The sequence below is a fragment of the Lissotriton vulgaris genome, chromosome 1_2, assembly GCF_964263255.1.
Source record: "Lissotriton vulgaris chromosome 1_2, aLisVul1.2, whole genome shotgun sequence".
Classification (NCBI taxonomy): domain Eukaryota; kingdom Metazoa; phylum Chordata; class Amphibia; order Caudata; family Salamandridae; genus Lissotriton; species Lissotriton vulgaris.
In genome coordinates, this window is record NC_141686.1 from 291984342 (window position 1) to 291998327 (window position 13986).

General features: G+C 45.2%; 1 protein-coding gene across 1 annotated transcript in view; it reads left to right on the forward strand.

The window, feature by feature from the left end:
* The window catches only part of CLCF1 (cardiotrophin like cytokine factor 1), a 710354-nt gene that overhangs the window by 480922 nt on the left and 215446 nt on the right, over positions 1–13986 (forward strand). Inside the window, exon 2 of the mRNA XM_086953264.1 lies at positions 5741–5904. Coding sequence (XP_086809390.1) covers positions 5741–5904 — 164 coding nt within the window. The remainder of the gene's footprint in view (positions 1–5740; positions 5905–13986) is intronic.

Here is a 13986-nt window from a genome sequence, read left to right on the forward strand (position 1 = left end):
CTCCTCCTCTACTGTTCCCCCAACTGGTTCCGCATGGAAGCAGCTCTAGATTCCCCATCTTAGAGCATGTTGGACCCGTGGGAGGTCGGGTGTCCAATTTTCTAGGAAATCTGTTACATCAGATCTCTGGGTTTTGGATCTCGTAGAAAATGTATAAGCCCTTCCTTTCCCGGAGTTTCCCCCTCCTTTCCCATCTCGTCAGGGTTGGTGTTCGGAGGACCATCTGTTGCTTCTGCAGCAGGAGCTTCTAACTTTGCTACAGAAAGGTGTGATAGCGATGGTTCAGGTGCAGGAAAGGAGTCAGCGATGCATTAACCGTTCATAACCCAGCTACCTTTCCTATTACTGATTTACCTTATGTTTGTCTTTGACCCTGTACATGCTCTTCTGCCTGTTGGCTAGGTTGTCATACATACATTTAGCCCAGCAAGACCTTGAAGTAGGCAGCGTCAGTTATTTGCCGACACTATCGGTCTTCCTACATTTGCCGGACCAACTGTCTTTGTTTGAATCAGCTGTTGTATTTTGGTTTTTAATCTATACTACTATTATTAAGAAAGAACTTTGAACCTTTGAGGCGGGTAAACTCGGGAACCACAGCACCAATCCACACACCCGATACATCGTTGAAATTGTCAGGGTGTGCAGATGGACATAGGCTATATAAATTCAAAAAATATCGGTTATTTAAAAAATTTACCAGAAAAAAAAGTAGTCCCATGGAAGTAGCGCCGGCCGCGACGTACGTGCTGACATCAGTGCTGTGCCGTGCCTCTGCTGTGCCTCTGCGCCGTAATTATTAATGACGTGTTGTTGGTTCCTGCAGAGACCGGGAGCTCCGTTTGAATGTATGCAGTACTCCTGGCGCATGAAGAAATGTGTAGGACACGTTAAAGATTTGTAGATCTAGTCATCTAACCACTCATTGCTCTTACCTGACCCATCACTACAAGAATGGGAGTAGAGCACATGAGTTTTGCTTCTACGAAAAGGCGTGCTTCGCTGTTCTTTTTCCAAAACTCGGGTAAGGTTCGTAGCTACGCCTCCCTCTGCACAGCTCTTTTCGCGTTTTGGGGGGTTTGAAGAGAGTCTTCCTGTGCAAGTGCTTATAATCATGGTCACTGCACTCATGCTATTTTCGAGTCGTTTGCCACATTTGCCACATTATCCATGAACTGCTGCATAATCTGAAGATTTTAACAAAAAGAATGTTTTGTTTGTAGCTCACACCGATCAACAGTGACTAAAAGTGTGGTTACAAGTTGCAGTGCAATGGAAGGCCCCTCACAAAGTTTGACTGGTCACCTTTCTCTTGAATATTGCTATATCAGGGTGTTAAACTTTTATTAATGAAGTAAAATCGACGCGCAGACAGTGTTAAGAATTGTAATAACAAATTAATACTATCACAAAATGCGATGCATTATGCTGCATAGTTTGCCTTTTCTTGCCATCAAATGAAGTCAACTCTGAGGCATGATCGTCCCTGCCACATAGTTCAGTTAACCCAGATTATAATTAACTGGTTCTGCCCTGGGCCTAATGAATTAGTACCCCTCAGGCAGCTGTGCGCATGTTTAAATGTATGAACATTTATGTCCCAGTTGCTCCCCGGACATTTTGATTTCCAGCAGCAATCGGGGCGAAGAAAACATTTTCATGGTCGAAATTCACTGTCCAGGTGTATACTATAGCACTGTGTGATCTTCATAATGCCCATCTGTAGCAGCAGTGGCGTTACCGCTCTTTCCTGTCACTTTTCTGTGTGTGGGGGTTATACTGCAAACCACAGACTCTAACATGCAGTCATAGCTGTGGCTCGCCCCCCTGCTGCAACTGAGCAGGAAGGACTAATCTTCTCAGACCACTGAGCAGTGATGGGAGATTAGCCCACAACACAATTGCACTGAGAGGGAAGCCAGTGGCGTAGTGAAAAATGATTGCCCCCCCCACAGAATGTGATATGGTACACCCGAGTCTCTCATATCGATATCGAGATCGTCATTAGTCTTTGGGCTGCATGGGGCAACCCATTAAAGAATTTTGGGCACACTGGTAGTGACAGTCGCTCATTCCAAAGCATTATTATATATGGCACTGAGTTGAGGGCCCTTGGAGAATCTGCTCAAACCCTTACAGGAGATTGTGGGAGAGAAAATAATGCCAACTTATTTTTACTTAGCTATCCATACCACCATTATGTCATTTTAAAGTGCTGTTATCAATGAGTTCTTCTTTTCACAGATTTGATGGTTCTCAGTTGACTGTCCTCGGAAGGATGGAAGGTTGTGTTGGCCTTGGTAGGATTCAAACTTATGGCCTGTAGTCTGGAACAGGCATTAGCAGTGATTATTTAACTAATAGAGACAAATTTCCTACAAAAATAAGGTAGAAAACAGAGGAAGGGGAAGCAAGATTTCAAAGAATACTGGCGTGGAAATCTATACTACTATTATAAAGGAAGAACTTTGAATCTTTGAGGCGGGTAAACTCGGGAATCACAGTGCCAATCCACACACCCGATACATTGTTGAAATTATCAGGGTGTGCAGATGGACATAAGCTATATAAATAAAAAAAATATACGTAATTTAAAAAATTTCCGAGAAAAAAAAAAGTAGTCCCATGGAAGTAGCGACGTGCGTACTGACATCAGGAGCGCGGGGAGGAGCGACGTCCATGAGCGCGAGGAGGAGCGGCGGACATGAGCGCGGGGAGGAGCGGCGGACAGGCAGGGAGGAGCGGCAGACAGGCTGGGAGGAGCGGAGAGGAGCGGCGGACAGGCGGGGAGGAGAGGGGAGGAACGGCGAGGAGCGGCGGACCGGTGAACTCAGGAGCGCGGGGAGGTGCGGCTGATGAGGTAAGGCTCCGGGGGACCCACGGACAATGTCGGGGCAGGCGGGGGCCCTGAAGCCAAGGTCGGGACGGGCTGCTTCTCCGGGGGACCCACGGACAATGTTGGGGCGGGCGGAGGCCCTGAAGCCTGATTGCTCCCAGACAAGGTCGGGACGGGCTGCTAGTGGTTTGATACAATTGTTCCTTATCAAACTGTTTGTAAAGCCTCAGTGGGACCTTAACTTGGTCTTCTTGACTTTCCTCATGTGTATGCCCTTCATGCCTATGTGTAGCTGTTCCCTGCATCTCCTGACTCCAAAAATGACCTTCCTCCTTGAGATCACATCAGCTCAGTGACATGTCAGCAACTATAAACTGAAGGCACTTTCAGTACAATCACCATATACCACCTTCTTTCCAGTCAAATTGGTGCAGAGAATTTAGTCGGTCTTCTTTCCATAAGTTGTGACTTCCTTCCATGTTGAGCAATAGATCACTCTATCAACCTTCGTTGCTCCTCCCTGCCCTTTGAAAGAGAATAGGCTTCATTGAGTGACCCTAAAAAGGCTGTATGTTTTTACATTAACCTTACCAAGGAATTTTGAGTGGATGGTTAACTCTTTGTGAGGTTTTCTGGAGCAAATAAGGAGCAGACTGTGCAAAATAAGACCCTGTTGAGGGAGATAGTCTTCTGCATCAAGATCTGCTATGGCCTGTCCTTGAATCAGGCACCAGAAGAGCTCAGAGCCTTTCCACCACAGCTGAGGCCACTGCCACTGTACTGCCACCAGTTTCAGTGATAGGCTACTTGTTGTCCTCAGCGCCAAGTCACCGTTTTTGTATTTGTACACTTTATAAATATCAATATCATTATCATCATTATCATTATCAGGGGTACCCATTCTTGATATCTGCTAGGCTGCAACATGGGCATTGCTGCATGCGTTTATGAAGCATTTCTGCCTTGACAGCAAGGCCAAGTGGGAAGGACAATTCACCCACTTATTTCTGTAAGACTTTAAGGGTTATGCCTATTCTACAGAACCTCCACCGTGGTGGTATAGAATATACATCTTAGTATATATTCTAAGGGGAGGAATCTGTGATTAGAAGTATTCATCAGAAGACCATCTTTATGGTGGATACTCTTATCTAATCACAGGTTCTTCATTGCCCTCCCACCTCCCTATTCAGTGAGCAGGGGTTGTGCTTACATGCGACTCCGCTCTGTCGTGCCTGGCAGTATGGAGTCAGCACAGAGCTGCACAGCACCACCTGGCAGCACTTGGGAGCACTGCTACAAAATTCTCTGGATCCACTCTGGGGCCTGGAGGATATTCTTAGGTGATGAATCTGTGGTTAGGTAGAGTATCCACCAGAAAGAACGTCACAGGAGGTAAGTAACTTGTTCTTTGAGCAGCAGCATTCGTCCCAATTCACAGTCAAATGAAAGTGTACCAGAATAGGTGAACACTTTAGGAATGTTTTTGGGAGATACTGTAAGTGTATGAACATTATAAAAATATCTTAATTTGGGCCATAGCTGGCTCACTTGCGGCTAGGTGCTCCAGGGAGACTGAGGTTGCATGCTAATTTGTTCATATCGCATTTGTTCTGAACTGTGCCAAGACCCTTCTCAGAGTGTCGTGCCAGATTCTTAGAATAATAAAAAAAATAATTAAAGATTATTAAAATATCTTTAACAATTCTCAAAACGCTTACATTTTGGGGGTTGTCTATTGTGGAAAGACCTATTGTGGACAATACCAATACTTACTGTGAGTTTGGGGTCAGGCCAATTCATATAATTGGTTGGCTTCCTTATTAGTCTGTTATCAAAGACATTTTCCAACTCAAATTAAATGTGATAAAAAGGAATAGTCCAAATTTAGTGATTAGATTAATCATTTTCACAAATTCCTCCTATGGCAATTGCAATACGTAATGCGGTTCTACAAGTGATGGTGCAGTGCATAAATGATAAAGTTAAACAAAATAAATACATACAGTACATAACACGCAATGAAATAAGCTGGAAAGGAAATTAATCAACCAACAGGATAAATGATTGTGTACACGGAAATCTAAAATCACATAATTACACAAAACTGGTAGTCCCTAGTTTGAATGAACATGTGGTTGGTAACAACTCCACGTTTCAACCCGAAGAATAAGATCTAGGCAGGGCTTCATCTGGACAAATACCTGGCGTGGCTTATAGGTGTATCTCTCAGAAGAGAAGATATGAGGAATAGATCATTGGTGCAATCACAAAAATATCAGACTGCAGTTGAAGCGGAAAGCAAAGCCGCAATCTTTATGAACCTGTGTCCCGCTTTGAATGCAGGAAAGAATGGGGTATTACCACCTGTGTGAGCCAATTTGGTTCGAATGAAAAGTAGCCTTCGACTTTTTCTGTCTCAGTGTCATTTGCTTAATTTATTCAATATTATCTACCTCATGCTTTTCTGCTCTTCTTCTGCTATCTTGTCCCCTCCCTGCACCCCGCGTATCTCCACTCCTCCTACCTCCACTCTCAAGCTCCACACTGGCTGCCACAATTCACTGTGCAGTCTTTGGCACTGCCAGTAGTAGCAACCTGCCATACTGAAAGTATAGAAAATAAGGCAGCCATCTTGACTGTACAGGAAGTATGAAGAACAATTTTACCATCACCATGTTGCGTGATGCAATGTAGTAGGCATCTTCAGAGTACAGAAAAACAGGTTTTCTTTACTTTTAGTATGACCAGCCAATTGACTTTGCAAATGCCAGCTCGTTTTAATAGCATGTAGCACTGGGAAAGCCAGTCACGATAGCCATAAAGCATTAGTAAAGCAAGAGCTATTGGGCTTTGCAAATGTCTGTTAATTTTATGACTGAATAATGCGTTCTTTCTTTCCAGGGGACTCTCCAGGGATCTTAGCCTTCCTATTGGCCACCCTCCTGAACCTGGCAACAGTCCCTGCCCTCAACGTGACAGACTGCTCGCCTCGGCAGTCCATCCAGAAAACCTATGACCTCACTAAATATCTGGAGCACCAATTGCGCTCGCTAGCCGGCCCCTACGTAAGTACTAGCATGTGTGGTCTTGTGAATCGAAATATCCCACAATTAGGTGCTTCCATTGAGTAGTTGTGATCCTCGTAGAAAAAAACGTATCTGCCAAAGCTAAAAAGAAGTGCTTCCAAAAGAGGAGGTAAGGAAGGCAGCATAAAAATTAAATAAGGGACGGACAGGCAAGAAAACCGCTGCTCTAACCACCCTAACATCACCGATCTATAAAAATGGGGCAGCTAGTCACATTGGCATGCTTCATTAAAGGATGATAATCTTGCTATATTGGGCTATACCAAAATTGGGAGCTCTCGAAATCATATGATGGGATCACATCATATTAAATGCAAAATTACTTTTAAAATTGTCTAGAGGCAAATCCAAATTCTACTTTATTCGGAGTGTCTCTGACAAAGTAAAAAAATCAAATAGCATTTGCTACGTAGTCGTCAACCCTACTCTCAAAAATCAGTGTCAGCAAGATTCAGTCATGTATTGGAGGTGTTATGGGTCAATGACTCATCAGGACAAGAATAATTTAATTTCCTAGCTTAGAAAATACCTAGGTAGCACTAGGCCATGATAGGGAGACGTGAAACACACTGCACATCTGATTATGTGCTTGTCCGTCCCTATTAAAGAGAAGAGGGAACACAACTGAACACTACCGATGTTAGTCTAACAATTCAGGAAGGATAATAAAACACATAATGCTTGTGCCAGGAGGCATGAGGTGATGTCACTTCTCACTAGTGGTGAAAAATATCCAACATAATGCAGCATGGACACAAACACAAAATGAAAAGTAACTTCTAACTCACCCTGCCTTTAAGGGAAAGAAACATTAAGGTGGGTGGTAAGAAGCCTCTCCTTGGAATAACACACTATAACTACGGGTTCAAAACATACATACAAGTTATAGAAATGGTTACTTCGTCAGGGAAAAAGGACCTGTCTTTGGACTGCCAACTTCCTCCGGTCACCCATCTTGTAATGAGAGCAGGCCTGAGTGTTCTTACATACTGCTTGAAGTGCACTCAATTAGCACCACGGCAGCTCCAGAGCACGTACGTCACAGGTATACTGCTGATGACATAATCACACGTTCAACATGAGGTGCTTAAAGCGGACTGGCGAACTTTAGGAAGAAACTCAAGAACAGACTTTTCGTCTGAGATGCCGCACCCACAGCGCAAAAATACCTATAAAGGTGACTGTGCTGCACTATACAAATGCTGATTGATTGATTGATTGATTGATAGTGTAGATATGTATCTGTATTAATTCCACCTCATTTAGGATCGATCATTAAAATAATGTTAACTGGGTGGTGATGGACACAGTTATTCGAGAACTCAAAATCAATGTGTAGTTATGAACCAACCATCGACATTCCGTCCACGGGAGCATGCTGTGGCAAACTTTTCTCATCTGAAAGAGTGTGCTAAATTCCTATGCCCTTTGAGTTTAAGTACTGTTTTGAGTTTAAGTACTGTGAGTCCTTTGCTCGTCAGGTGTCGGGTACAGACCCACTTTCTATCTGTATGTGGTGTTTGGGGGAGCATCAACGATGCCGGCGAGTGTGACACCTGCCAGCGGTTGAAGCCGAAGGTGCAGCAGGAGTGGTGCATGGAACTTCTGACGCTGTGGTTGTCGCGCATCTCCAGCTCCTCGCGGCGTTGGTCATCCTCCTGGTCCAGGGGTCATTCCAATGAGTGCCGCTCTTCATCCCGTGGTCAATAGAAGTGGTTCCAGTCTCTGGCTACATCTAATGGGAAGCGGCGTCATAAGAGATCGAAGTCCCGGCCCTCTCTTGCTCCTTCGAATCACGATGCGGATTGCAGAAACATTTCTGCTCCAGCGTCGCTCCTGTGCCTCCAAGCTTTTCCTGGAGCCGGGACGACCTGGAACCAGATGCAGGATTACTACATGGCTCTCCATCTTGTCTTTGGGCCAACATCTCCCTCTGGAGCGCCTGCAGGCCCAAGGAGGTCATAGGTGCAGTAACTACGTCTTTGCCTGCGAGTTCGCCCCTAGTGGCAGTTTTAGCCTCGGACACAGAGGCGTTGGTGCACGGTCCTTCAAGGCTTCCAATAGTGACGTTGGTTGGCTCCAACGCAATGTTGGCCGCCCTGCCAGTGCCTATTTCTATGGTGCTGGAAGACTCCAAGCTGGAGTCAGTGCACAACAGGACTGTGTGCTTCGTAGGGTTGGTTTCGCCTCAGCTCCTTGCATCTGCGCCGACGTTGACCAACGCCTTTCCTCATTCCCGTATGGAATTTGGTATGGTGCTAGTTCGTTTATGTAGTTTTTTTGGGGCGTTGATGGTTTCTGTGGATGTATCTGAAAGAAACAGGTTAGTGTTAGATTCCTTACCTTAGAATATCCCCAGGCGTCAGACTGGATCCGGAAAGTTTTGCGTAGCAGTACCCTTGTGCGTAGGTAGGCGTCATCCGCGACGCCGATGACGGACGCGGAGCCGCGGATGACACCTAACGATGCGCAAGGGTACTGCTACGCAAAACTTTCCGGATCCAGTCTGACGCCTGGGAATATTCTAAGGTAAGGAATCTAACACTAACTACTGTTTCTTACAGATATATCGTTAGCAAAGGTAAGTAACTTGTGCTTCACAACACCAGTTGGGGGAAGAACGTGAGGGTATAGCCCCATTGGAGCAGCCAATGCATGTGGCTCCTACTATGTTGGACATCTGGATTGCTGAGCTGAGTGTAGCGAGCAGGCTATATTCAGCGCCTTCTTCCTCTCTTTTAGTGCCTCCCGAATTGCCTCGGAAGGCAGTTCTTCTTTAGCAGAAGGATTGAAAAGAGTGGCTGATGTCTTACATCTAACTACCTACAATGGAGAAGGCTACGGACCTTGTCATAGTGGTCCTTCATCCTGGCCAGTCGGGGCTGAAACAGTACTCCCCTTTTGTGCGGCTCTTTCAGATATTTTATTGGGGGCATGGGCAAAAACTGAGTCAAGTGGACCATGCTATTGCCCACAAATACCGTCCTGCCCCCCGGGACTCTGCTTGCCTTATTCGACAGCGGTCACACTGCAGCTTTGCGGTCCAGGCCATTACGGTGTCCACTGATGGAGAACCTTCCCCATTCGCCCCTTGACAAAGAGTCCAGGAAGCTGGATTCGTGCGGGAAATGTGTTTTTTCCTCCTCTAGTGCGGCGTTATGCTCCACCAACTTGATTTGCGTCCTCGCACGCTTTCTCCATGCCTTGTGGGACTCCTTGGCAGAACTTTTCCCTTTGTTCCCAAAGGCTAACAATAGCGAGTTGAACAATCTGTCAGCCTGGGCCCCTTCCGCTCCACCTCTAGGGGGCTCACAAAGGGGGTGCCACAAGGCTCGTGTCTTAGCCCAACATTGTTTAATGTATACGTGGCCCCCCTTGCTGAGATTGTGCGGAAGTATGGGTTCACACCGATCTCCTACGCTGACGACACCCAGCTCCTCTACCCTTTTAATTCCCTTGACTCTAGAGTCAAAGAGAATTTTGCTGAGGGTATGAGGGCAGTGTCACATTGGATGGCGACGAACTGCCTCCAATGCAATGTCACAAAAACTGAGGTCATGCTCTTTGGTAAAGCAAGCATTCTCTGGTCCCCTGACTGGTGGCCGGTAGATCTTGGCCCTGCACCCACATCTAAACATCATGTAAAGAATCTCGGGGTGAAGTTGGATCAAAAGTTAACCCTGAAGGAGCACACCAACTACATTGCAGGATTGTGCTTTTATACTATTGGTCTACTTAGACGTGTCTTCCCGTATCTCCCTGCCACCTACAGAAAGACACTTGTGCAGGCTCTAGTGACCAGACGTCTGGACTACTGCAACGGCCTGCTGACACTAGCAAATGCTGATGCAATAGGTCGCCTGCAGGTGGTCCAGAACACGGCAGCAAGACTGGTCATGGGCGCACCAGCTAGAACCCCCTCCAAACCCCTGCTGAAGGAATTACATTGGCTTCCCATACGACAGCGCATTGATTTTAAGATCTGCTGCACGGTCCATAGGTGCATTTATGGTGTAGGTCCTAAATACCTGTCTCAATCTCTGGTGTTATATCAGCCGAGCAGGTCTCTTCGCTCAAGCAACCAAACGCTTTTAAAACCTCCGGTCACAAAGAAATCCAGACAAGGAGACCGTGCCTTTTCATCGGTTGGACCTGCCTTATGGAACAATTTGCCACCTGATGTTAGATCAATAACTAACTACCTATCTTTCAGGAAAACATTGAAAACCCTTCTTTATCAAGAAGCATTCCTGTCCACTTAATTCCCCTAGATGCACTGACTGAGAACTCTATAGCTGGCTCAGCGCGGAGATACCCTTACGGGATTGATTCCAGCGCTATAAAAGAAATTAAAATAAATAAAAATAAAATAAATAACCAGTTGATATTAGATGGTCGCCAAGCGGTAAAACTGCTCATCAGGTGTGAAATGGAATCCACCAATACCATTGGTCGAGCCATGGCGTCTGCTGTGGCATGTCGCCAGAGCACCTGGCCTCGGGCATCCGTATTTTCAGAAGCTGTCCAGTCATCCTTGCTTGGCATGTCATTTGATAGAATTCATCTTTTTGGAGCCCAAGCAGATGCTGCCTTACGTGGGTTTAGGGCTTGACAGGGATGGCCAGACCCTTAGCTTGCCCTCTCCCTTTTCCTCTTGTTATTGCAACCCCGTTGAGTCTCCCAGTGAGAGGAAAGCGTAGTTGAGTGTTTTTTTTTATGAACGGGTGGAGAGAGTGAATCATGGTGAAGAGACAGGGAGTGAGTGAGGAATCTGGCGATAGCTGGGAAGATGCAACGGATCTGGTAAGAGGACAACGAGAGCATAGCCACCCTGACGCTTCTCCAACCCAGAATGTGATCCTGCCCCCTCGTGCAGATGCAGACATTGCTGGGTCCATTAATGGGAAGTGTGTGAGGTGAATTGTAGTGGTGATGGGTGCGGTGATACTGACGTGGGTGGTGTGCGCATACGGAACTCCTGGGCTCGCATCGGCGACCCATTTGTATTGTTGGCACAGCTCGCTATTCATAGAAAACTTGACTTCCCTTTTAGAAATGAGAGGCATTCACCCCCAAGGAGAGACGTGTTCTAGGAAGACTAAGGCGAGAGGGCGCAGGGCGTGGGTGGCATGGAAATGAAAAATACAGATTGAGTAAACGTGGAACTGGAAAGAGGAAGGGTGTTGAGGGAAGGACGACTGAAAAAAAAAACGGATCACTGGAGAGAGAAGGAACAGGAGGGTGACAGCGAATGAGAGGAAGAGACAAGACAGAAAAGGGCGCAAGTATGAAAAAGATTGAATAGGAAAAAGAGGATAGTCGAATAGAATGAAACTGAGGAGAAAATGAATAAACAGCGAAAAAAGTGTAAAAGAATGGGAGAGAAACGCAGGAGAGAGAAATGAAGTAAGCGGCAAAGAAACTATAAGAAAATAAAACGTGGAGGTATGGAGAATGAGGAAGATAAACTGAGGAGAGATAGTAAAGAAAACAGGAGAAAGGTGAGAGATGGAAGAGTATGAGTGAAGATAAATAAGAGTCAGAGGCCAACAATGAGAATACATCAGAGAACAAGCGATGCGTGCTCTGTGCTGGGGGAGGTGGAGGGCCATTAAAGGAAGGGGGCGGAGAGGAGCCTGTGAGACCTCGCGGCGGAGTTCAAAGGAAGGGTGGGAGGCACATTGGCGGGTAAGGGGTGTGCAGCCTGGTGAGCTGAAGTGGCAGCAGAGGCAGAGCGAGGCGCGTGCGCACGAAGTATCTGGTAGCAAATGGCAGCTGTTCACAATGCGGGTGGTTGTGCTCACATGCACTGTACCCGATCCGCAGTTTGGGTACACTTTTGTAAGCCTTACTATAATCTCGCCAGTATCCCTAACGGGATTGCTTAGGCGAGACCTAAAAAGTAACCTGACCTTGTGTAATGTAACCGGAGCTTTTTTAAAGCGCTCCAATATCTTTAGGGCAGTCCAGTTCATGGTCTATAAAAATGCCCTTAAAAAGAAATCTGTCCTTGTGAAATGTAACTAGTGCTCTTGTCATGCACTGTAACATCTTTGGGTCACTTAAGTTCACAATATATAATAAAAAATGTCTCAGTCCCTGGGGAGCTGCCATGAATGTTCTTTGATATTAGAGCTCCGAGAGGAAGAGAATGACAGGATGAGGACGCAGGGTGGGCATGCATTGACATGGGAAGAGGTTGGAGGATCGAATGCTGCCCCATTTGTCAGGTAGAGGGGAAATAATGTATAGGGGCAGCATTGGCATCATTAATCTCTGTGCACCTGAAAAAAAAAAAAAATAACCTGACCTTGTGTAATGTAGCTGGCGCTTTTATAAAGTGCTTCAATACCTTTGGGTCAGTCGAGTTCGCGCTCTATAAACATGCCCTAAAAATGAATCTGACATTGTGCAATGGAACTAGTGCTCATGTAACATACTCAACTTCGGGACGCTTGAGTTCACATTATATAAACATTCGTCAAAGAAAATGCAATAGGAGTTACCCAAGCTTTGCCCTTAACTGTGCTGCAAGGTTGGCTGCTGAAGTTCCGGTGACCATGGCTCGCTAAGACAACAAGCAGTGAAGCAGGAGGGATTTATAGAGTCTGGCGTTGAAGCTGAACCACCGAAGACGGGCAAAAAGTGACACAGGTAGGAATCATAAGAAAAAATAGTCCCCAAAATGAACACATTAACGCCGAAGCTTAATGTTAACAGTAATTGGGTGGCGCTATAAGGGAGGAATCCAAACACAAAAAGCAGGACAAAGAGGAAGGATTAGCCACTAGCAAGCAAGCCTTTTTTGAATGACAATCGAAGTGACGAATAAAAAGGCAATGGGCAGTGTGTCTTTTGCACAGAGTGAATACAATATGTCTCAAAGATACAGTGCATGCTCTGCCTAAGCTCAACCTTAAATATATTCAGAATCCAAGGAGACCTTAAGTCTAATTCCACTGTTTTGTTAATTATTTTGAATTGACAGACACAGCAATTATTAATAGGGAAATGACCTGTCACTTGTGGCAAGCCCCACAAAAATCGCTTCTTTTACTGTGTTTTGTTCAAGTGTGAACTAATAGCTCACCTAAATTGGCACTCCGCTTAAATATAAACGTTGGTTTTTGTGAGCTTGATTTGTTGTAGTTCAGAATTCACCACTGCGTAATAACAATTTTCGTCATGGTATTAGGGCCTCTACTGAAGGTGGTTACACAAATGAATCGATTCTCTATCTGTCAGGTATAAGGATATATGAGAGTTTTGCTTTTATTATTTCTTGCCCGTTCCTTTCCTTTTCTATGATCTATGTAGGATAATTACATTTTCATTAGTTGCTGAGATGCTAGTGTAAAGTGATTCGAAGTCCAATCATATCTTAACCTCCACCTCTTTGGTGAACGTAGTATAATCTGAATGATGTTTGGTGATTTAATTTGAATTTACAGCTTCTATCAGGGACTTAATTTCAGAAAAAAACTGTTTGCAGAAACTGTTTACGGAAATGATCCATCTGTAATACTTTGTAGTTAAGTGTGGTTCTGTAGTCTGAGGTATTCCTGCATAGGAGCCTCTTTAACTTGTAAGACTGTAGCTCACCTCTGTCAGCTAATTTGATTATCACATTGGGTAGAAAGTATGAATCATCTAGTGCTTATTACTCTAGCTTGATCAAATTATGCAACACTTCGACATTGTTATTAATTTCCCCGGCAATCACTTTTTCAAAGGCTAGAACTTTAGGAGGTAGGCCAGTCACTGGTGGATTGAACTAAGATTCATTACGGTGGCCAGTGTTACTGGTTTCTGGTTCATCAGCCTCTGCTTGGAAAAAGATTTTGAGTCTGATTTTCCGAAACATTATGCTAATTCACTCTGTAGCTGAAATTTGGCCACCTGTTTGATGGGTACAAATCCCAGACCCTTATCCGGTGCCCTCGTTTGTAGGTCAATAAATGGGCTTCCTGTTAAATTGACTACTTAGTGTGGGCTATGCCGTTCAGTGGTAATGACTACTGGAACATGATTCTCGTATTTGGCTCTTTGACCTTTTGATCT